This window comes from Nymphalis io, chromosome 3 (genome assembly GCF_905147045.1).
Source record: "Nymphalis io chromosome 3, ilAglIoxx1.1, whole genome shotgun sequence".
Taxonomy (NCBI): Eukaryota; Metazoa; Arthropoda; class Insecta; order Lepidoptera; family Nymphalidae; genus Nymphalis; species Nymphalis io.
Genome location: NC_065890.1, coordinates 14,076,634 through 14,098,265, shown reverse-complemented (window position 1 = coordinate 14,098,265; position 21,632 = coordinate 14,076,634). Strand labels below are relative to the sequence as shown.

The window sequence follows — 21,632 nt, the reverse complement described above, 5'->3', positions numbered from 1 at the left end:
TTTCCTTCACCTCCGAACACGACATGACAACATATCGTTATTTTTAGAGAGGTTTGTCCATTTAGACTTGTTAACCCCATCTTTTTTCCCCATCATAACTTTATTGACTTGATCTATAATAAAAAGATGAAGAGAATCACTGCCGAGAAGTAGCTATCAAATATTCGCATTTAATACCGCAGATTCTGAAGTTGGAATGCAGTCTACTTTGAGCAGCACCGACGTTCATACAATTTTTAGACATTACATTGTAGAATGCTACCTTTGGATTTTATTCACATACAAATTGTCTGCCATATTAGAAACGTCAGAATTTGGTGGATTAGTTTTTTTTTATTCGTGCATTTTTTTGAACTTAGTGGTGTTGTCAGAACTTAAAACCACAATCTTCGATTAAGATTTAAGTGTTCTGACCATTGGAGCAAGGAATTCGAAACGCGCACTGTATAAAAGATGATCGCATCCAATCCACAGCAGTTATTCAAGCTACAGATGAAATACCCAGTGACCCCGATAGCGGTGTAGATGAAGTCGTGTCCTTAGAGTTATATGAATACAAATGGTATAGAAATGAAATATGTTTCTTATAACATTAAGAATAAGGAAATAAATTAAGCACACGCAACTCGGTATACGTTTTTCGTAAGAAACGTTTCACTCAAACGTTACACACACATTCGACCTTGAAATTATACAGTCATCGTGCCATCAAAGATATTTTGCTTTAAAAGCTTAAAACGAAGACCTATCATTTGATCAGAATATGACTTGAGTTTTCTCTTAATTACTTTTGATAAATCTTAATATTATAAATGCGAAAGTAGCTCCCTCTGTCTGTTACGCTTTCAAGGCTAAACCACTAAATCGATTTTAATAAAATTATGCAGAAAGCGACCCCCTAAGTACCCCTAAGACCGATATAAGCTAATTTTTGATACAAACCTAATATCACTCGTTAATTTCGTAGTAATTGATGCATTTTCCATTTTAACCTGTTCTGTGTTCATCGCTCGTATTGTTGCATTTTATTAAAATTTTGAAGTATGCATTTCCCTTCTTGTATTCTCAAACTACTCTTTATTATGAGTTCAACGTTTATCACAATGAAACCTTGATTGAAGTTAACACTGGAGCTGAATGGAATGAAAGGAACCGAGGCTGCATATTGGATAGAACGCTTGGGTTTCAATTGATTCCATCGTAAGATTGAAATTATGACTTTTTATTTTTAAATTATAGTAATGAAAAAATAAGGTATTGCATCACTGAGATATTTATTTGACCATACTTACACATATATCTAGCGAAAGTATCGGAGCAAGGCATCGCGAAGAAGCTACAACAGTTTTCAAAAGTTAAATTGACAATTTGGAGAAATGTTATCTTTCGTTTTTCGATTTTTTTATTTTTCAATATTTTTATTAACTTTATGTTTATTTTTTCGCAATGTTATTTGAGATCATTTAATTTATTTTAATTAAGAAATCTTCCGCTACGTTCATCGGGAAGCAAAAATAATGACGGCGATCAAACCAATTAAAAATTAATCGGACCCTTTTTTATTATATAGATAAGATAAGTCTAAGAGTCACAATATATATCCGAGTAGGTATAGCTGGTAGTAATCAGTTCTTCGTACAATGCACGTTGCCTAATTTGACAAAACCTCATTTAACGAGCTATCTAAATTCTAACTCATTTAATGTTAATAATTGTCAAACATTACATGAACGCGAAACATATGTGTAATCCATACATGTCATATTTATTTCTATTACTTCAAATTGTCTTTATTTTTTTTAAAAGAATTAAAGTTTTGTTTGATGATGTGATTAAAGAAGGTTAATAATAAGACAGAAAATAATAGAAATAAATATGCAAAGTACACTCTGAATTTGTGAGAGATGAGATGCAACTGTGTCGCCTTATAAATCGGTTCGGGACGAGACGTGCCGAATAGACCTGTGGCGATTATCACCGAAACACACGGCGCAAGGGATTTGAGGTGTCCGCGGGGCATATTTTAAGGAGGCCTTTGTATAACAGCAGGACACAGTTACATTTTACAACTAAGCGAAGTGACGTAACCCGAATGGTTCACCAAGTTCGATGCGGAACTCTAAAATCGTAATAAAAAAGCGTCGCTTCACAAAAGAGTCGGAGATGAGCCAGTTCTCTTTGATATTATCATATTAACTTTGTATGACATACAAATACAGCCGTAATAAGCTTTGTTTGTGAAGAGCACAAGTTTCGGAATTATTTTTACTGCAATACTCATATTTTAAATCAAAAGTATTTCGTCAAAGTTTTTCTTATGTATCTACGATTGTATATAATATGAACATATTACAGTAATTGTTGAACGTTATGTTCAACATAGAATAGCTGTCATGTCGATTTTTCATTTAGGAATATTTATTTTAAACGTTAGTTCATTGTTTTAAAATGTGAGATTTGATTGAAACTTGTCACAGAAATATAAGCGTTACTAGTGGCACTCGTGGAAGCCCGCCTAGGTGCCATCAGACATCATGAGTTAAGAGTCTCTAAGCCCAGGACCCCGGAACCTTATAAGTTAGCTTTAGACCTGTTAGACCAACGAGTTTATAGGTATACATGCTTAGAACGAATTGAAAAATAAAATACAAACCTTAAGCTGTCATTTAGTCACAGATACAATGACGAACTTATAAACGTCATTCAGTCAGGTTAACTTTGACCGTAAGCATAAAGCCTGAATGAAACAGCAATTTTACATAAAAAAATAAACGTTATATTTTATAAATTGTAATTTAAAGTTGTATATAAATAAAATGTAAATAAAATGCAAGTACAATACGCGTTATTGAGTTATATCCGGGTGAAGTAATTTCACGTAACGCGAACAGTGAACAGAAATAGCCGACCGGGGGCTCGTAACGGAACACCCGCACCTAACATCCCGATACATTACTCCCCGATACACTGCCAATATACGTTTATGTCACTGCATATTATAAAAATGTATGCGTCTGTCTGTATTGGCTAATAAACCCGGTAGTTTTTGTTTTAATTTTCTCGCTTTAAGTGTTTATTAGAATTCGTGTTTTTGTTTTTTTTTTTAATTTCATTCGAAGAAAAAGTAAAGATAAACAAACCTTAGAGATACGTAATGCTATTTGGTAATAGCCTTGCTATATTACGGACTACAAACAGCTGTTGATTAATATGTCTAGTTATATCGCAACACTATTTCACTGAACTACTGATATCCACTAAAATTTTACTCCCAAGTTATGATAGCAACTTCGCCGAGAATCAAGACGCCATATTCAAGATCTCGACCAATGATACCGCGTCAATTCAATGTCAAAGTTTTTTATTTGGCTTACCTCCTTTTTTTCTTTATTCCCAATGGTCCACCACCCTTGGGAACGAAATTGTTATGTCCCTTGTGCCTGTAGTTACACTGACTCACCCGCTCTTCAAACCAGAACGGAAACAAGTAATGCTGTTAAGCGATTATCAACGCCACTGCTAACGATCATAGCTAAAGAAATTACTACGGCTGGGTTCACTTGACGGCGTCTATAGGCTGGTGTGTGTATTTAATCGGGACGCTTTCACGTTTCCTACATGAGCTCTCTTGCGGAGACCCACCCTGGGTACTATAAGTAGAGTTGCGCGCAAAAGTTACAGATCTCGAAAAAGAGAGCGTTGTTCCAAGATTAAAGGGTGTGTTGAGAATCTGTACTCTTTCTCAACAAGCTGTGATTCATACACGGGAGGAGTGCTGCACGCTCCCATTCGTGTCACCGAGTAATACGCAGACAAAGCACCGTGTCATGCAAGCGAGCTTTTATTTGAAGTCTTTCACACTGATAGAATTAATTTCTTGAAATAATAACTAAATCTACAACATGAGTTTACAATTCCTCAAACGTATCTCTTGATTATTCTTATATTCCAATACAAATACGCATTCCTTACACTCTCCACTTCCAGCTGTTTTGGTTAAATAAATTTTCAATTGATTTTTTATTGACCATCCGATGATTAAACGTAAAAATATTCAAGGTATAAAAGACAAGAATACCATCTACATTTTACAGGTTTGTTATATTAATATACAATTTTGCAACTCGCAATTGATGACACGCGATACCACGTACAACCGCTAGTATGTACACTGTTCCGCTTATATTAAAAGACGCTAGCTCATTTGATATTGTTTTTTCAATTTCTGCAATCGTTTGATTTTACAGTTATTGAATTGAATCCGTCCTACGTGTGAATATCTCATAAACGATCGCTATCGAACGTCTGATACTTGTACAGTACTATTACATTAATATATTTTGCTGGAAACAAAAATGAAACAATTTTATAAATAAATAACAGAAGGTCGGGTTAAAAGGAGTAGCCATATTCTTGAAGTCTAGGACAGATAGACTTTTGCAAATCAATTCTTAGCGCACAACTGACTAGTAACATGTTAGTTACACGTAACAAGTAAGATATTTGCTAAATCTTCTATTACATAATCCTACCTATATGCATAATGCAATAAAAAAATGATGATTACGATTTTACGTTAAGAGCCCCTTAACTTTGAGTGTCACCTTACTAAAATTAAGTAAACAAAATATTTTTAATGTATATAATTATATATGCTCAAAAGTCAGTCCCCGATCCATTGATCGATGCAAAACAATTAGACGCCAACATCAGTACGTAAATTGACATTTGTAATATTTATTACATATAAATAAATTTATATCTGACAGCTAACGCAACAGTGAGTTGAGCGAAAATCTTGATAGCGCGATTCAGAAGACATGCAACGCCATCTAGCGGCATTGCCGGAACTAAGTTGCACAGACGCTCACAAAGGCCGAGCCCTGCGTATTACCTGCCCTTGTACTATATAAAAGTTTGAATACGTTGTTGCCGATAATTGTAAATCTGATAATTTTTATTGTAACAGTTTTTATGTTATTAATTTAATTTATATTCGATGTGTCATCGTTCAAAGTAATATTAAAGGAAAAATTATAGTTATTACAAGATTGATACGGATGTTTTATTTTAATCATCTTGCTAATAATATATGCCTATATATATATTTATTACTTACAAAATCTTTTATATAGCACTATATGGAAACCCCAATTAAGTAAAAATTTTATCAGATTCCTTACTTTTTACTATCAGTTTCTTTTTTAAATTTATTGATTTTTTTAGTTAATCAAAATAGTTGCTAATACAATAATTTTTTGTCAAGAAACTAGACAGTAAGTTATGTTGTCAGTGTTGTGCATTCTGTAATTGTACATAAATCAGATATATGCTACCTACATAATTGTTTGCCACACATGCCACACAATCATGCCACAAATTATCTGTGCAAGTGTGCACGTGTCGTATGTATGTGTGCGTACGCACACGCATGATAAAGCTACCACCAGATTGGAATACATAGTCCACTTAGAAGAACCGGCAAGAAATTTAATAGTTACTCTTTTTAACAGTTATTAAAATGTTTAAGCTATAATTATATACGATTATATTTATATATCCTGTATGAACATCAACGAATACTAACTCCAAAATCTTCTACCATTTATATAATCCCGTACAGTATAGTAAGGCTTTTTTATTAAAGAAATATTAACATAAGTTTGAAATTTTAGCGAATGAAATCGATAAACAACAAACAACAAACAACTCTGATACGAAAATATGATATGAATTTCGTTCGAAACAACGTCGGATTGAATTCAATTGTTTTTTTTACTATCGCAAGCGACAGACAATGCTTACGGAATACGGACTCATGTACACTTGCTTCAAACTTCTTTTTTTCATTCATTCGTTCACTTAACTTTCATTCTATTTCATTTATAGAAGCGATTGAACAAGTCGTAACCATAGCCTTTTCTATCACTAATATGTGTTAAATTAGTAAGTTATGCTATAATATATATTTTACATAAAAAAATATATTGCCCGTGTTCATATTAGTTAACACATAATTTATCCCATTATTTTTTTTATTTAAAATACTCAGACTGGCAATTGAACCACCTGATGCTAAGTGGTCAATATCGTCCAAAGATATTGTAAAAAAACTAACCAACCCTTACATTGCTAAGGCGCCATCAACCTTGGGAACTAAAATGTTATGTCTCTCGTGTCTGTAGTTACAACAGCTCACATGCTATGATTGAATAAATAGGTAGGTTATGGTAGGACTAGCCTAACCTTCCGTCAGAGCGTCACGGTAGCATGCGCATGCGATCCCGTGGCGCTCCTCGTTAAGACGGGAAGGGTAACGCGTCGGGCCACACATACCATACGCCTTTCCCCCACTGTCCCCGTGGTTATTCGCGCGTTATTCCAGAAAAAAAGGGGTAGCCTAACTTAACTACCTACCTATTTACAAACAACGATTTTGATATATAGCCACGTAAATAAAATCAAATGTAATCAAATGTTTTTTATTCAAGTAAGCTATTTCTTGTAAAGCTTACGTTTTTGAATCGTCAATATGTAACTCTAGCACGGTTTCAGAAATCAGCCTCTAGCGAGAAGAAACGGTAAAAAACTCGCGGATTCTTAAATAAACAAAATTCAGTGAATTTTTACAATTTTACATTAGTAGGATAGAAAATAACAATTAGGTATGCACTCGTATACGTCATTTTAACTACCATATCCATTTAATATGAATCTTCTATTACCGACCAAATTAAAGTTCCTTTGAGGACTAAACTAATTAGATAAGACTTAATTACTTTGTTAAATAAATACATTTACATTAAATAGAGCCTTATATGAACACTAGTGATAATCTAATTTAAAAAGCAATTTTAAAAATAAATTACTTCTTAACTAAAACTATATAAATAAATATATTTTTTCAAGTGAAATTGGTCTTCGTAATATTCATAGCGAGACGGTAATGCAACCTTGTAATAATCATGCATACATCATGCATCATTAAAATAACATTAAATCACAATAGAGTAGGGACTCTCCACAGATCAGTCCGTCTCTCTGAACGCGATAAACTCAAAAACTACCCAACGAATTGGCATTGGTTTTCACTATTGGGAGGAGTTATTCATGAAACAGGTTTAGGTGTATAATTCAGTAGGGTTTTGTGTAAATTGACTGATTATGACGATGAATGTTGAAGATGTCGGAAGAAATCATACCGACATCGGTCATGGGAGCCCTACTAGTGCGCCGCGTGCGAAGCCAAGACAGGTCGCTAGTATAAAATTAACATAAAGCACGGACAACAAGTTTGAAGAGATAAAAAAACAAGAAAAAAAAATCTTCCAATTTTTTTTTCCAACTGCTGGAACATAATTTGCAAAGTTCGGTTTAAAAAATATCTCTCACAACACATAAAATTTTCATAAAATTATTATATTTTTTTTACATAACAGTATCACAATCTATAAGGTAAGATTTTTTTTTAAATTTATATCAACGACATCAAAAGCAAGAGTATAGACGTACGCTTAAGTCTCTAAAGAAGATTAAGCTAGTAAATATGATTTATAACTTAATCTCATCCCTTCCGGAAAGATATCCATTAAAACATTTCGACTAATAAAGGGCTCGAAGGACCTACCCCTTCCAGTCGAAGGGCTCACTTAAGCTAATGGATTTACTTAAACATTTTTTCGGATCTTAAAAACGTAATAATCCTTCCCTTTATTAAATAGAAGCTTCATTATCTATTCCGTCAGGCGAGTGCGTGGTTCGTGATATCCGGTTATATCAAAATATACCCGGTCGTGCCCGGCTACTCGGCTACTAAGTAATTTATCCGGGATTCGACTCGACCGCTATACATCCGAGTTGGATTTAAAATAAGGACGCCATTAATATGCGTCTCGCAGGCGGCAAACAGCAACAAGCCAGTCAAGGACGACGACGAGGAACTTTGAGTATTTATTCGAATTATATTTCAAAAGGATTGTTAACTTGTGTATTAAGGGCTGTTTACTTTCGCTTCGTTTATCTTAATTTTTTTTTGTTGAGAATGCTACCTTATTATTTTTTTCTTAAATTAAAACAAATGGATTTTCCCTGAATTTCAAAATAATTGGGTAAGGGTGAGACTAAGGGAGGAAGGAATATTGTTAGGGATTAACGTGAAGACGTTCTAAAACCAAGGGGAATCCACTTATTGCAGTAATGTTGTGTATCGGTGATACGCTTGTGACAGGAAAATTTACACTTACATATATAATACTTGGTGGCCTTTCTGTGTTGGTACCACCCACTCATCAAATATTCTTTCAAAACAGCAATACTTATTATTATTGTATTCCAATTTGAAGGGTGAGTGGGCCAGTGTAACTGCAGGCCCAAGGTTATTAACATCTTGGTTCCCAGTGTTGGTAGCGCATTAGCAATATAATGAACAGTAAACTTTTTTTACAGCCATACTATTTGAGGCCCGTGGCATATTCACTGCATGAGGCCCTCCCATTAAAAATCACCACTTTGTATTATTTACATCACTTATGTATAAAAAACCTAACACTATTACTAATATTATGTGCATTTTAATTAAATATCTTATTACACTATACTATTTTCAACATGTTACATAATTTTAATGGAATAACAATTTAATATTAACAAGATATTTATTAATAAAAATTTTATCTCCGAGAATTTTGTGCAGCAAGTGTCAATATGATAATGAAAGTTTAGTTAAAATCGAGACAGAATTTTTAATAGACAGAATGTATCATTAGCTCATCCGTACCACCAAAGTACCGCGACTAAAATTAAATGAATGCGTTAAAATTTAACAATTGAATTGTATTTGTATGTGGTCTTTAGTTGTCTTTAGTAAAGGTCAGCTGTCAATGATGTCGACGATGTCCTCCTGACGACCAGTCTGTCAATATGGCAGTGCAAATGTCAGCTGACGATTGTGTGATGTCTTGACGACCAGTCTGTCAATATTACAGTTCAAATGTCAGCTGTCAATGGTTTGATGTCTTGACAACCAGTCTGTCAATATTTACATTATTATTATTACAGTGCAAATGTCCGCTGTCAATGTATGATGTCTCTTGTAAATAGAGTTTAAATGATGTTTGCTTATATTAGAAGTACTACTACTGGTGGTAGAGCTTTGTGTAAGCTCATCGGCGTAGGTACCACCCACTCAACAGATACTTGGTGTGTTGTGTTCCGGTTTGAAGGGTGAGTGAGCCAGTGGCACAAGGGACATAACATTTTAGTTTCCAAGGTTGGTGGCGTATTGGCAATTTAAGCAATGGTTAACATATGGCCCATATGCTCGTCCGCCTACCTATAATAATAAATAAATTGTGATTGCTATATAACGGTTCTGTGTAGGTAATTGTCAATAAATAAACTTAGTTTGTTGATGTTTTTTTTAAAATATTACTTATAATTCGCTATTTTATATTTAAATTTGAATAAATTACTATTTTCCTAAAAAAAAATTAATTATTTTATAAATTTAAATCTTTTCTGAATCTGTTATTAGTGAGAGTTGAATAAAAGAGGTGGAAACGTATTTGGTGTGACAAAAAAAAATTTATTAAAATCACATTATAAAACATGTTTTGAGTCGAAAAAATATCGCAAAGAACTTTGTTCATGACGTCCCTCGACTGCACAATATTTTTTTTATAATGGTATATATATATTTGATTATATATAAGCAAATTATATATATCTGTTCTTCACGGATTTCTGTTTAGCCTAAAGGTTGACTGGCAAAGAATGCCTCGAGACATTAAGTCCACCTTTTGTTCCAACTGCATATATTAGGTCAAAAAAGTATTTAAATAAAAAACTTTTAATTTTATATACTTATGTATCCATACCACCTTTGTACTGCAAACATTGAAATTTATAGTGTTTGAAATGAATGATTCAATCTTTACAATATTTTCATTATGTAAGGTGTCTTGACTGTCTTATAAAAAATGTTTTAATAGGGCCTTGGTTTCTTTCATGTTTGAAAATATAATTAATTTTAAAGATTAATTAATGTATATTATTATATGAACACTAAAGTTTTACTAATTTATATTTAACAAAGTTCCTAAATTCAATTCCCGAATCAGAACAGCAAAACATCAATCAATTAATAATCAAACTTTAAAAAAATCAGCCAGGACAACAGTATAATTTTGGCAGCATTCGCTGGGTACGCGTCCGGACTGACTATTTCTTATACTTTCTTGGTCTACGTTTATATAATACGCTATATCTTAATACTATATATAACAAATACCTTATAGCCTAGCCTATATTTGCCCTAAAACTGAATAATCCCAATACGAAAGTACCATATCCATCAGATTAGTATTTTAGTGTGATCATCAAACAAAACTCCTTCATAATATTAGTACGATCAGTAAAACTATAAAAATACTCTAAAAGAGAACACTGCTTGAGACTTAAACTTGAAATGTTATTTTTCCTTATAGAAACGAAAAGCTTCAAAATGCTGAGTATAAACATTTAATTGTGACTATTCAGCTTGCTGAATAAACTTATAAATCGCGGAGTCCGCGCGTCATAATGTGTGCGCGCTGGAGATGTCTAATTATTTTATTGCAGCTAAGCTACGCTATAATCACGAGATTCGTAAACACGAGGCGCTTGTCTTGCTCTTTGTAAACTTTTGACATTTTATACAAACTTTTAAGAAGTATTTTCATAAATTCTCGACTGTGTTCGTATTAGGTTAATTTTTGCTGTGGTTTTCATTTTGTTTGGAATTATATTATGTGTTGTTGTTTTAAATAAATTCCTAATGATTGGATTATTTTCTTTTTATACAATAACTCAACAATTGTGTTTTGTTAGAATTTATTTTATAAATGTTTACAAATAACTTTAATATATTTCGTGAAGATGAATGCCAGATAGGCTTTTTAATGTTTTCTTGAAAAGCCAGATAAAATCACACACTCACTCACACAGTCAATGCGCCACCGATTAAATAGACCTTATGGTTGTAATTACACTGGTTCATTTAGCATTACCAGTAGTAATATTTTTTGGTTTCGGGTAGCTTTAAACGCCCAACTGCTGGACGAGGCCACTTCTTCTCTTAAGGATTTAGCTTAAATAGCTCTTAAGCTTTACTCGTACTTTTGGTTTCCTGGCGATGTCTGCTTTTATCACCAATCACGTGGTGAGTTATTATTATTAATATGAACATTTAACTCTACAATAATATAAAATGAATATCATCATATATTTATGTAAATTCTATATTAGATGTCAATCAATGATATTGAATATTTATTGTAAGAGTATATTCTATCGATAGACGATATCATGCGTTCGTTACACGTCATACGCTTAAGCTACTTAGTTATCGTTAAACCGGCGATCCTAATTCGAGTCGGCTTTGAAAATGGCTGGATTTGACTATAATTTCGAACCCAGCCATATTTGAGTATAATGTGTATTTCTATATAGCATTAAGGCTTAGTGTATACATGACAGCGCTAGACGGCGCTATTTGATAATAATATCAGCCGGTACACATGAGGTAATCTTTTAGAACGATTTGGATAAACTGAGGAGTATTATCAATAAAATAGTATTGTCTTAGAAGGGTTGAACTAAGACACGATTAAAGCTTAACAGACAACCAGACATATTAAAAAAAAACTATATATATTTTTATCAGATATTGTAATTCTCTTGTAATATTTCGCCCCTCCCATTAAGTAATAACTCAAATGAACTTATTTTATTTTAGTTTGAATTGTAATTGGTTGATGACCGATGAAGCAATAAGTGACCAATGAGCGTTCAGTATTTACTTTAATTAGTAAATCTAAATGACATATTTTTACTACGTGTCCAATACACATACTCACACGGAGAAGCAACGAAATATACATAAATATACACACACGCATACGCGCGCGCACACACACACGCACACACACAAAGGGACAGTAAGTGCCTGACGGTATTAGAAAGCGTTATGTCGTTTGCAGTTACGGCTTACGCCAGTCTTACCTCCAAGACACGCCAATAGATGTTTCACATCAAAATAAGTTTTTTTTAAGGGAAAATACTAGAAAGCTAGTCAAGAATCAACCTATAGTATTGAAACGTATTCAATAGGGAGGGATTATCGTTAAGAGCACATCTGAGTTTATTTACTTCCCTGTTACGAACTAAAATCGTAGAATAGTTGAGGCAAATACAGGGTCGACTTAATGCGGATGAAACGAAGGAAACCCCGATAATAGGATGGGGCAACTAATCTTGCGATGGAAATTATTTTAAATCCTTCTCAATTAGTTACGTACGCAGAATGTTTTCTAAAACACAAACAAAAAAATTATAATGTCAGTTGTAATATAATAAAAACAAATTAATTGAAAAATGTTATAACTATTCAACTCATAAAAAAATCCAAACGAAGCCTACGAAGGCCTTCATCCGACAAGACCGCACATGACGAGATCAGGCTTAGTACAAACCAGGCCTAGGATCTAGTAGGGTTCTAGGTATTTTCGCGATAGCATGTGTAAGCGATCCCGTGGCGCCTCCCAGTAAAAGGAGTGGGTACCGCTGGTTTTTTAGTGGGTATTCCAATGCCTTCAACGCTGGCGAGCCGCATATATCCCCTAACTTTAAGTGGGGGAAACGCGTAAATATGTTTTTCCAGCGAGAAAAAAATATATAAAAAGATTCTAAGCATTAAAAAATCGGAATTCACAGCCTTCTAAGCTGATCGCTAACCATTCTGTTCAACTTCAACACCTTATTATTAAATTACACATTATTCATTAAAAGCCTACGCTTAACTCATAAACCCATCAATTATAATTATTATTAATTGTTTAATTACATATTACTTATAAAATAAGTAAGTCATTATTTATTTTAATAATTTTTAAGTTGTAACGATTTATTATATAAAGTACTGCTGGGTGCGAGTGATTTTATAAGCATAAGAAACATATCGAAATTGTTTGAGAGACGATAACGCATTGCTAAAGAAATGTAAGGCCAATACATTATCAAAGATCGAGCTACACGAAGACTTACCATCAAGTGGTTAATTTGCATGTCTGCCTGTCCTGCCATAAATAAAAAAGAACGACAACAAAACCTACAGAACACGGATATACATCGAAAAAAGCTTAGTTCATTTTTGTGGCTAGGGTACCCACGATTTTAATTTTGATGGTCATTATCATTATCAGAGATCATAGAAATACTATGATTTTTATTCTCATTAAATCCATATGAAACGCTGTTATATTAAACTATACAAAGAATTGTCAAACAGCAGCTCCTTCCTATATTTGTATAGCTTTCAGTGTGAAGGATGAGTAAGCCAATGCAGTTACAGGTACAAGACACTGAAGACTTACTTTTCATGGTTAAAGACGCATTGACCACATAAGGAATATTTAACGGTGGTAATGTCAATGGTAAGCATTTACAGCTCAGTAGTTCATTTCGTTCGTGATAAATAAGGAAATGTAACCGAGCAACAGCTTTGTTATTTGCTATAAAATGTTCGCCTGGTGGTAGTAGGGCTTTGTTCAGGCCCGTCTGGGTGGGTACCACACACACATCAGATATTCTGCCTCTAAGCAGCAATACTTAGTATTGTTGCGTTCCGGTTTGAAGTGTGAGTGAGCCAGTGTAATTACAGGCATAAGAGACATAGCATCTCAGTTCCCAAGGCGCATATGGTGGCGCATTGGCAATGTAAGGAATGGTTATTATTTCTTACATAGCCAATGTTTATGGGCGGTGGTGACCACTTACCATCAGGTGTCCCATTTGCTCATTCGCCTGCCTATAACATAAAAATAAAACTATATATTGATTTATCCATTCAGAAATCGTAGTCACCCCGATTCAGATTCCCGACTATCCGAGGCATACATATTCAAGCAACCGAATTTTTGACGCAGCTCCCAAACTTGACGCTTCACACCAACTTTTCACTTTTGAACCGAAGTACCAAAGTGTGGAACGATTATTCCCTTTGACTTTGACGAAAATCTCGTGAAACCTGAAACTGGTGTTTGCTTGTTAAGGTCGTTTTTAATGTTAAACTTGTTTGCTTGGATATAATTAAATTAAACGTGATAAAACTACATCTAATGCTACTTCGGTCGTCTTTTTGTATTTATTCATAACTTCGCAAAAGACTGCGTTCATGATTATCGATGTTGCTATAATCTAACTTTAAGTAACGGAAATTTAGAGAGTTTTAAAAATTCTTATACATTATTCGTTGTGCTAAATAAAATTTTTGATAGGTATGCTCATTGAATGCAAGCTGTTCGCAGTCGGTATCACCGTTCGATTAATTCCTTTTCTGAGACTTAGCATATTATCTTAACAAAATTATTATTTTATTAACAAAACGCAATTGGTACCCGTTGTTCTAGTTTCATTAGAATATACCTACAATTGTATGGGCTACGCGCACAAACATAACATAGAAAGTCGGTATGCACCTATAAATATAAACTTATATTATATATAATATAATATATGCTTAATAAATAATTAAACAATTTTAACTTGCAATACTGTTAACTCGTAGGTATATTCTCTGTCTAATATATATTGAAAAATGCGATATTGTATAGGTAGGTTGTTTAATTGTCTATACGCTTGTCTTGTCGTTACGTTGATGTTATAAATACTTAGAAGATCTGATTCTTCTTATCATGCGTTTTAAACAAACCATCACTTCTTACTTCTTTCTTCTTATTTCAAAAATATACATTGATCACGTACCTCAAATTTATTAAAGTACTTAAACGCACGTAAATTTCCATTAGTTATTGGTATAATTATTACTAAACTTATAATTTCGTTAATATTCTATGTAAGTTGTGTATCCAGTATTGTGACCACCCTGTCTTTATTAGTTCTGATTGCGAGCACGCAGCCGAGGTGTTCGTGCGCAGGCGCAGGCGACACGAAAATCCCTCGATAACATCTCAATTTGTATAATTTCGCTAATTTTATACTTTCACGAACACGTTTTGATCTTTTATATTTTTATTCAAAAATTTTTAAAAAACAGATAAAAGAAAACGATATTTGGCGGCTTACGGTAAGATCTGATTCCTCATTGTGTTGATGCTTCTCGTTTATATTTTATTTTTCGAAAACAAATGTATTTATCGCACATAAAATTTATTACACCAGAGATTATTCACTGACCCGTGCTATTGCTATTTACATTTTAAAGAAACACCGAGCAGATACATTATAAACTATACTTATCCTATTGTAAACATACATATTCAAATATAGCTCAGTTATTTTAAAGACATTACTAGAAAAAATTATAGTTTGCATTCAATAACATAAGTACAATAAGAAGATAGATCATTATGTTTGTTTTCGTAGCAAGTTACTTGGTTATAATGCTGCATAATATTTTCACTTTATTAAGAGCCAGATTTTACGCACTTCACACTCGATTGTATTATTACGGTTAAAACAGTTTTTTAAGTCAGTCTACTTGCTTCGAGTATTATATTAAAAATAGTTTTTTTTTTACATAACAGAAAATGAAAAAGGTTTTATATGTACTGCAAAGTGTTTAAAGTCTGAGACAGGGTGCTCCTTATGAGTCAGGGGAATATCTCAAATTATCATAATATATGTTATACACTGAAAATATTCATCTTTCTACTGCTTATACATAATAATATATAAAAACAAAAGTTTGACTTCAAATCCTAAAATAGTATAGTAAGCCGTCTTTATAAATTGTCTAGGTTCTGTAAATCCACTTATCTATAACAAAAGGTACTCCCTGAAAATCCCTTTACAGGTCAACAATCGGGCAAACATCCAGCCATTTGGATTTAAAATCTTATAAAGCTGATCATCCGCTGGCAGTGCTATGCTAAGCAAAAAAGCGTTTTGTGATAGAAAACAAATTTAGTTGAGCTAATTGTCTTCAAAAAGGTGGTCGTCGACGCGACGCGACGTCCTGCAGTGGTGTATTGTCTAAAGTCTATTTAAATAAAAAATATTTTGTTTTTAAAATTCAGAAAACCAAATACTAAATATGGAGTAAAACAACGAGAAAATTTTTTTTTTATAGAATAGGAAGGCGGACGAGCATATGGGGCCACCTGATGATAAGTGCTCACCAACGCCTATAAACATTGGCATTGTAAGAAATGTTAACCAATTAACGCTTACATTACCAATATGCCACCAACCTTGGGAACTAAGATGTTATGTCCGTTGTGCCTGTAATTACACTGACTCACTCACCCTTCAAACCGGAACACAACAATACCAAGTACTGCTGTTTTGCGGTAGAATATCTGATGAGTGGTACTACCCAGAAGAGCTTGCACAAAGCTCTACAACCAGTAAAGTTACGTTAGTAAAATGAAAACGTTTTTCGTGATAACGGGTATGTGGGACTAGCCGGCACTGAAGGCGCCGGAATACCCACTAAAAAACCAGCGGTACCCACTCCGTCTTGTCGAAGGGGCGTCACGGGATCGCTTGCGCATCCTACCGTGACGCACCGACGGTTGGCCCGCTCAAGAGGGCCTCCATTCCTAGGGGGTTCTCGGGGTACGGAGTACCCCCCTAACCCCAGCGGTGCTTACGGTGGGGGAAGAAGGTGCGCATAGCGTCGGCGCCTCCTCCCGGGTCTTCTTCGTTGGAGCGAATCAGCGGCGGCTGACCTCGCCTCTCGCTCTTGCTCCGCGACCTCCTTCTGCAACATAACACTATCGCAAAAAGAGACCATCTCCATCCAACACCTCTCGTTGCCAAAGATAGCGTAAATCACGCTCGGCAGCGAGATGTCTCCGCCAACTATCGCCGCTAGGGTATGCCTCTTGGGCCCCCACGCAGCACACTCCGTCAAAGTGTGATGTGCCGTGTCCAGTGGCGCACCACATTCATGGCAGGACGGTGATATCTCCCGCCTCGCTATCCCGTGCAGGTACTTACCGAAACAGCCGTGTCCGGTAAGCACCTGCGTCAGTCTAAACGTAAGTGTGACGCTCCTTCTTGTTACCCAGCGATTCAAGTGGGGGCGGATTGCCTCCACTGTCGCCAGGCCTGCTGATAGGGATCCCAGATCCTCCTCCCATCTGCGAATGAGAGCTTGTTGGACTACAGACCTGATTCGCCCCACCTCCGCTGATCCTGGACGGTCGTTATTCGCCCTGGCTTCCATCCGAAACCGATGCACTTCCGCGAGTACCTCGGCCTGGAGTTCTCAGGGCGGATCACTCGCAAGAAGTGTCGCCGCCGTCCACGACATCGTACGGTAACCTCGTACCGCTCTCACCGCTATAACTCTCTGCGGTCTCCTCAGAAGAGCTCTATTACGAGCGGTGAGAGCGTCTACCCATATGGGTGCACCATATAGCCCCATAGAGCGCAGTACACCGGCGTATAATCGCCGGCATGATTCCGACCCTCCCACATTAGGTAGGAGGCGGCCTAAGTCGGCGGCGGCATTAATGAGCTTCGGGGTCAGTTGGACAAAGTGCTGCCTGAAACTCACACCCCATGATATTGAAGCGCCTCTCTTATTGTCTCGAAAGGAAGACTGTTGAAGGCGTTCGCCACGTCCAGCGATACTGCCAGGGCCACGTCCCCTCGGGCCACCGCCTCCATGGGCCGGGTCTTTAGGGCGTTCAGGGCGTCGATGGTTGATCGACCCGCCCTGAACCCGTATTGAGCCTCTGAGAGACCCGGTCCCACTTCCTCGAGGTGCTGAACAAGACGGGCAGCGAGAATTTTCTCGAAGAGTTTGCCCGTCTCATTCAGCAGTACAACTGGCCTGTATGCCAAAGGAGATTCTAGAGGACGCCCCACCTTTGGCAACAAGACCAGCTTGCCCTCTTTCCATAGCTTTGGGAATTGCTCGCTGGAAAGACACTTGTCAAATAGTTCCCGAAGCCTTCCACCTAGGTGTTCCAGAGCGTCTCGCAGAACACGTCCTGGCACCCCATCCGGACCCGGCGCAGTGGTTCTGACTCTCAGACCGTCAAGGGCCGATCAAGGGCCGTCTCCATCTCTCGTTCCGTGATTTGTGGTGGAGCCACAATTTCTTCTTCGATCACGGAGCGAGGAGCCATTCGCGGAGGGACATGCTCACCCGGAAGGGGAAAAAGCTCCTCAACCAGGCGCAGGAGAGGCTCTGGCGGCATCGTTTCCGTCACGGGAGCGCCGTGGGTGCTAACTTTTCCTCGCACACCTCGGTACGGGCGCCCCCATGGATCCCTATTCAGGTCAGCCAACATCTCCCTCGCTCGTTCCTTGGCCCGACAAATTTCCAGTTGCAACTCTTTTTTCAGTTGGCGGTAGTCGCTTACAGTTAACAAATTCGCACATTAAAGAATTTATAACGTTTAACTTATACCTACCAACATATTCAAATCAATTTTTACCATAAAATCAGCAATGTGTATTATCTGTTACGAGTTATATTGAAACTAACGTAAAACAAAAGAATAGCATGTAGCGGAGACTCATCTTTACGTTGTATCTTATTTTTTAACATTCACCTTAAGAGGATTAAGAGGGCGGTAAAGAAAATTCACAGCAGCCCTAGTGATTTATCTCGGTAATGACTGGGAGCTCGGCCACGCCTTTTTAAGATCTGTTTAAGAAAATCAAGACGAATTTAAAACGGGAATTTTCTTAAGCGTTCATTTTGCAAAACAGCCGTGATTAAGTGGTGGGCGCTCGCCCCGGGACATGATTGATGCGGAGCACGGCAGAAATAAATCTAGATTTGGATTGACTTTGTTTTTTGTTAATCGGATGCGAGCTCCTGGATAAGAGAGACTTATGGGAATATTTCATATTTGTCGTTTATGCCTGAAATGGAATTGTATTACGGAATTGTTTTTTAACGATAAATCAAAGCTTATAAGACAAGATTTTGAATATTTTTTTGTTACCTATATACTGGACTAAGGCCTTCTCTAATTCAGGGGGAAAGACTTGGAGCTTATTCCACAATGTTCTGCCAATTTAGATTAGTGTATACACGTTTATTGTCATCGACACAAGCAGGTTTCCTTAAATTATGCAATTTAAGCACACGAAATTTTAATTGTTCATGACCGGATTTTAACGCGCTAATAAATAAAGAGTATAGTTTAAATTAAAAATGAAAAGAAAAGAAACTACCTTGACCTGAGAAGAACCGACGAAAGAAACCAAGCGGTTTTTTTTTCTAGTTTTGTAATTGTTTAAAAATTCAATATGATTAACAAATAGACAGGATTCGATCGTGTCCTTTCCAAGATGTGCTATCATAATGTGCTAACCTCTTGCACACAAACATTCCGCATTAAGCAACAAAGGCTTCATCACTAACTCAACTCATATGCAGTCGAGAGACATTAACAGTAGTTATACAGTTGAATTACAGATACTATACTATTAATTATCATTACTGCCATGCATACGAGAGCCGAGATCTTAACCGAATGCTTCGAATGTGGGCATGCACCATTGAGCTTTTATTTGTCTTATTTGTATGTATATATCGCAGCCAACTAGTTTAATTGGCTTTTCGATTAACACGGTATCCGCTTTACTAAACGGTGCCGTACAGCCAGAGGCATTGTTTTGTTCGAAACATACCAATATAATTATTTTGATTTTCTGGAGAGACAAAAAGCTTACTTCTCTATTCTATGAACGGCTTACCAGCTTATATATACTCTGCAGATCTGCTCTGCCAAAGAAAACCGGGGAGAAGAAAGAGGCGCTATGCACTCCTACTCCCTCCGCTCCAATAGGCTTCGCTGGGCCTAGGGGGACCACTAGGGGGACCCTGGTAATACCTCCTAGAGTTTTGGAGGCCTGCATGCACCAGCGAATCCGTGGTGCTCCTCGTTAAGACGGAAAGGTTTTTTAATGGGTATTCCGATGTGCGGGGCGCATTCAACGCCATGAACACCGTTTACTCCCACATTTCCCCCCCCCCACCTTTCCCGTAGGGGAAAACGCGTAATGCGTTTTTCCAGCGTTAAAAAGGGAAAAATAAACAAAAAAAAAGACTGTTCATTGAATATTACATTATATGTATACGCTGAATGTCATTCGGGCCGCTGGTTGAACACTGTTTAATAAAACGCCTAAGCTGTTAATTGAAATGCTAATTAAGCTAGACGTCTGTGATATATACACAACCTAATCTATACACTATCGTTGAAACTTTGAAATCTCTGTTACCGAAGATTATCTGGAAGAAATCACGTACCAGCGATTATATAGTTTAAAATGATAAATCCGCGTTTTGTAACTTAGGTACGGTAACTTGGTAGGTTATTATTAGATATTTTTGTTTACATTTTTATGTATTATAAATAAAAGTCAATTTATTAATATAAAGATTAGTTATATTAAATGAGAAGGTTATATATAAGAAATAAGCTCCAAACCTTCTCAACATGGAGAGGAGGCCTTAGCCTAGCAGTGGGACATCAACAGGCTGTTACTGTTACATTAAATACAATATTTATTATTATTATGTACATTTTGACACTTATACAATTCTAAATTTCGTTACAGTAAATTATTCTTCTTCTTCTTTGAGTGCCACTCCGACTAGCGAAGGTTGGCAGTCAGCTTTAAATACTCCTTCTTGTTCTTCGCGAGGCGAAACAGTTCGGCAGCAGTCGCGATTCCCGTCCATTCACGGATGTTGCACAGTCAAGACTTTTTTCTGCGCCCAACAGCTTTCCTTCTGGGAACTTTTCCCATCATAATCAGTTGCAAAAATGTTCATATGTTTCATGCCTAAGCACGTGTCCGAGATATGCAACTTTTCTCTTCTTGACAGTCTCCAAAAGTTGCCGTTTTTGGTTGACGCGTCGCAGAACTTCCACATTCGAGACCTTTTGAGTCCAACTAATGGCCAACATACGTCTATATGCCCACATCTTGAAAGCTTCTATACGTTTTTTGAGGTCTTCTTTAATTGTCCACGCCTCGCATCCGTAAAGAAGTATAGGCCAGATGTAACAATGTAGGAGTTGTATGCGCACAGGGATCTTAAGTCTGCGATTGCAGAGTACTTTTTTCAACGTGCAGAAGGCACTTCGAGCTATTTCGATGCGAGTCTTTACCTCCTGTTTGCAGCTCCAGGTGTCATTAAGCCATGTCCCCAGATATTTGTACTTGCGCACCTTCTCAATTTTTTGGCCTGCTACAATGATAGCAAAGTCATCGAAGCTATCTTTAGTTAACACCATGATCTTCGTTTTTGATAGGTTCATCCTCAGACCAGCGTTTTCACTGCACTCATTAACATAATTAATTGCAGCTCTTCAGGAGATGATGCTATTAGGACTGTATCGTCAGCGTATCTGATGTTGTTAATATACCGGCCATTTATTTTGACTCCACATTCTTAACCTTCAATTGCTTCTGCTATTATTTTTTCCGAGTACAAATTAAATAGCGTGGGTGATAATATACAGCCCTGTTGGACTCCTCTCTTTATTTCTACCTCAGTCTCCTCATTGTCAACTCGTACAGTAGCCTTCTGGTTCCAATACAGATTCTGGATAATACGTACATCTTTGTCATCTAAGTCGATATCATGTAATATT

The 21,632-nt window shown here is 36.3% G+C and overlaps 1 protein-coding gene across 1 annotated transcript in view; it reads right to left on the bottom strand.

Moving 5' to 3' along the window:
• The window catches only part of LOC126781137 (trypsin-like), an 87,135-nt gene extending 68,833 nt beyond the window's left edge, over positions 1 to 18,302 (bottom strand). The window contains exons 1-2 of the mRNA XM_050505963.1: positions 18,045 to 18,302; positions 17,561 to 17,772 (exon numbers count right to left, since the gene is read on the bottom strand). Coding sequence (XP_050361920.1) covers positions 17,561 to 17,772; positions 18,045 to 18,302 — 470 coding nt within the window. The remainder of the gene's footprint in view (positions 1 to 17,560; positions 17,773 to 18,044) is intronic.
• Positions 18,303 to 21,632: the final 3,330 nt, after the last annotated feature.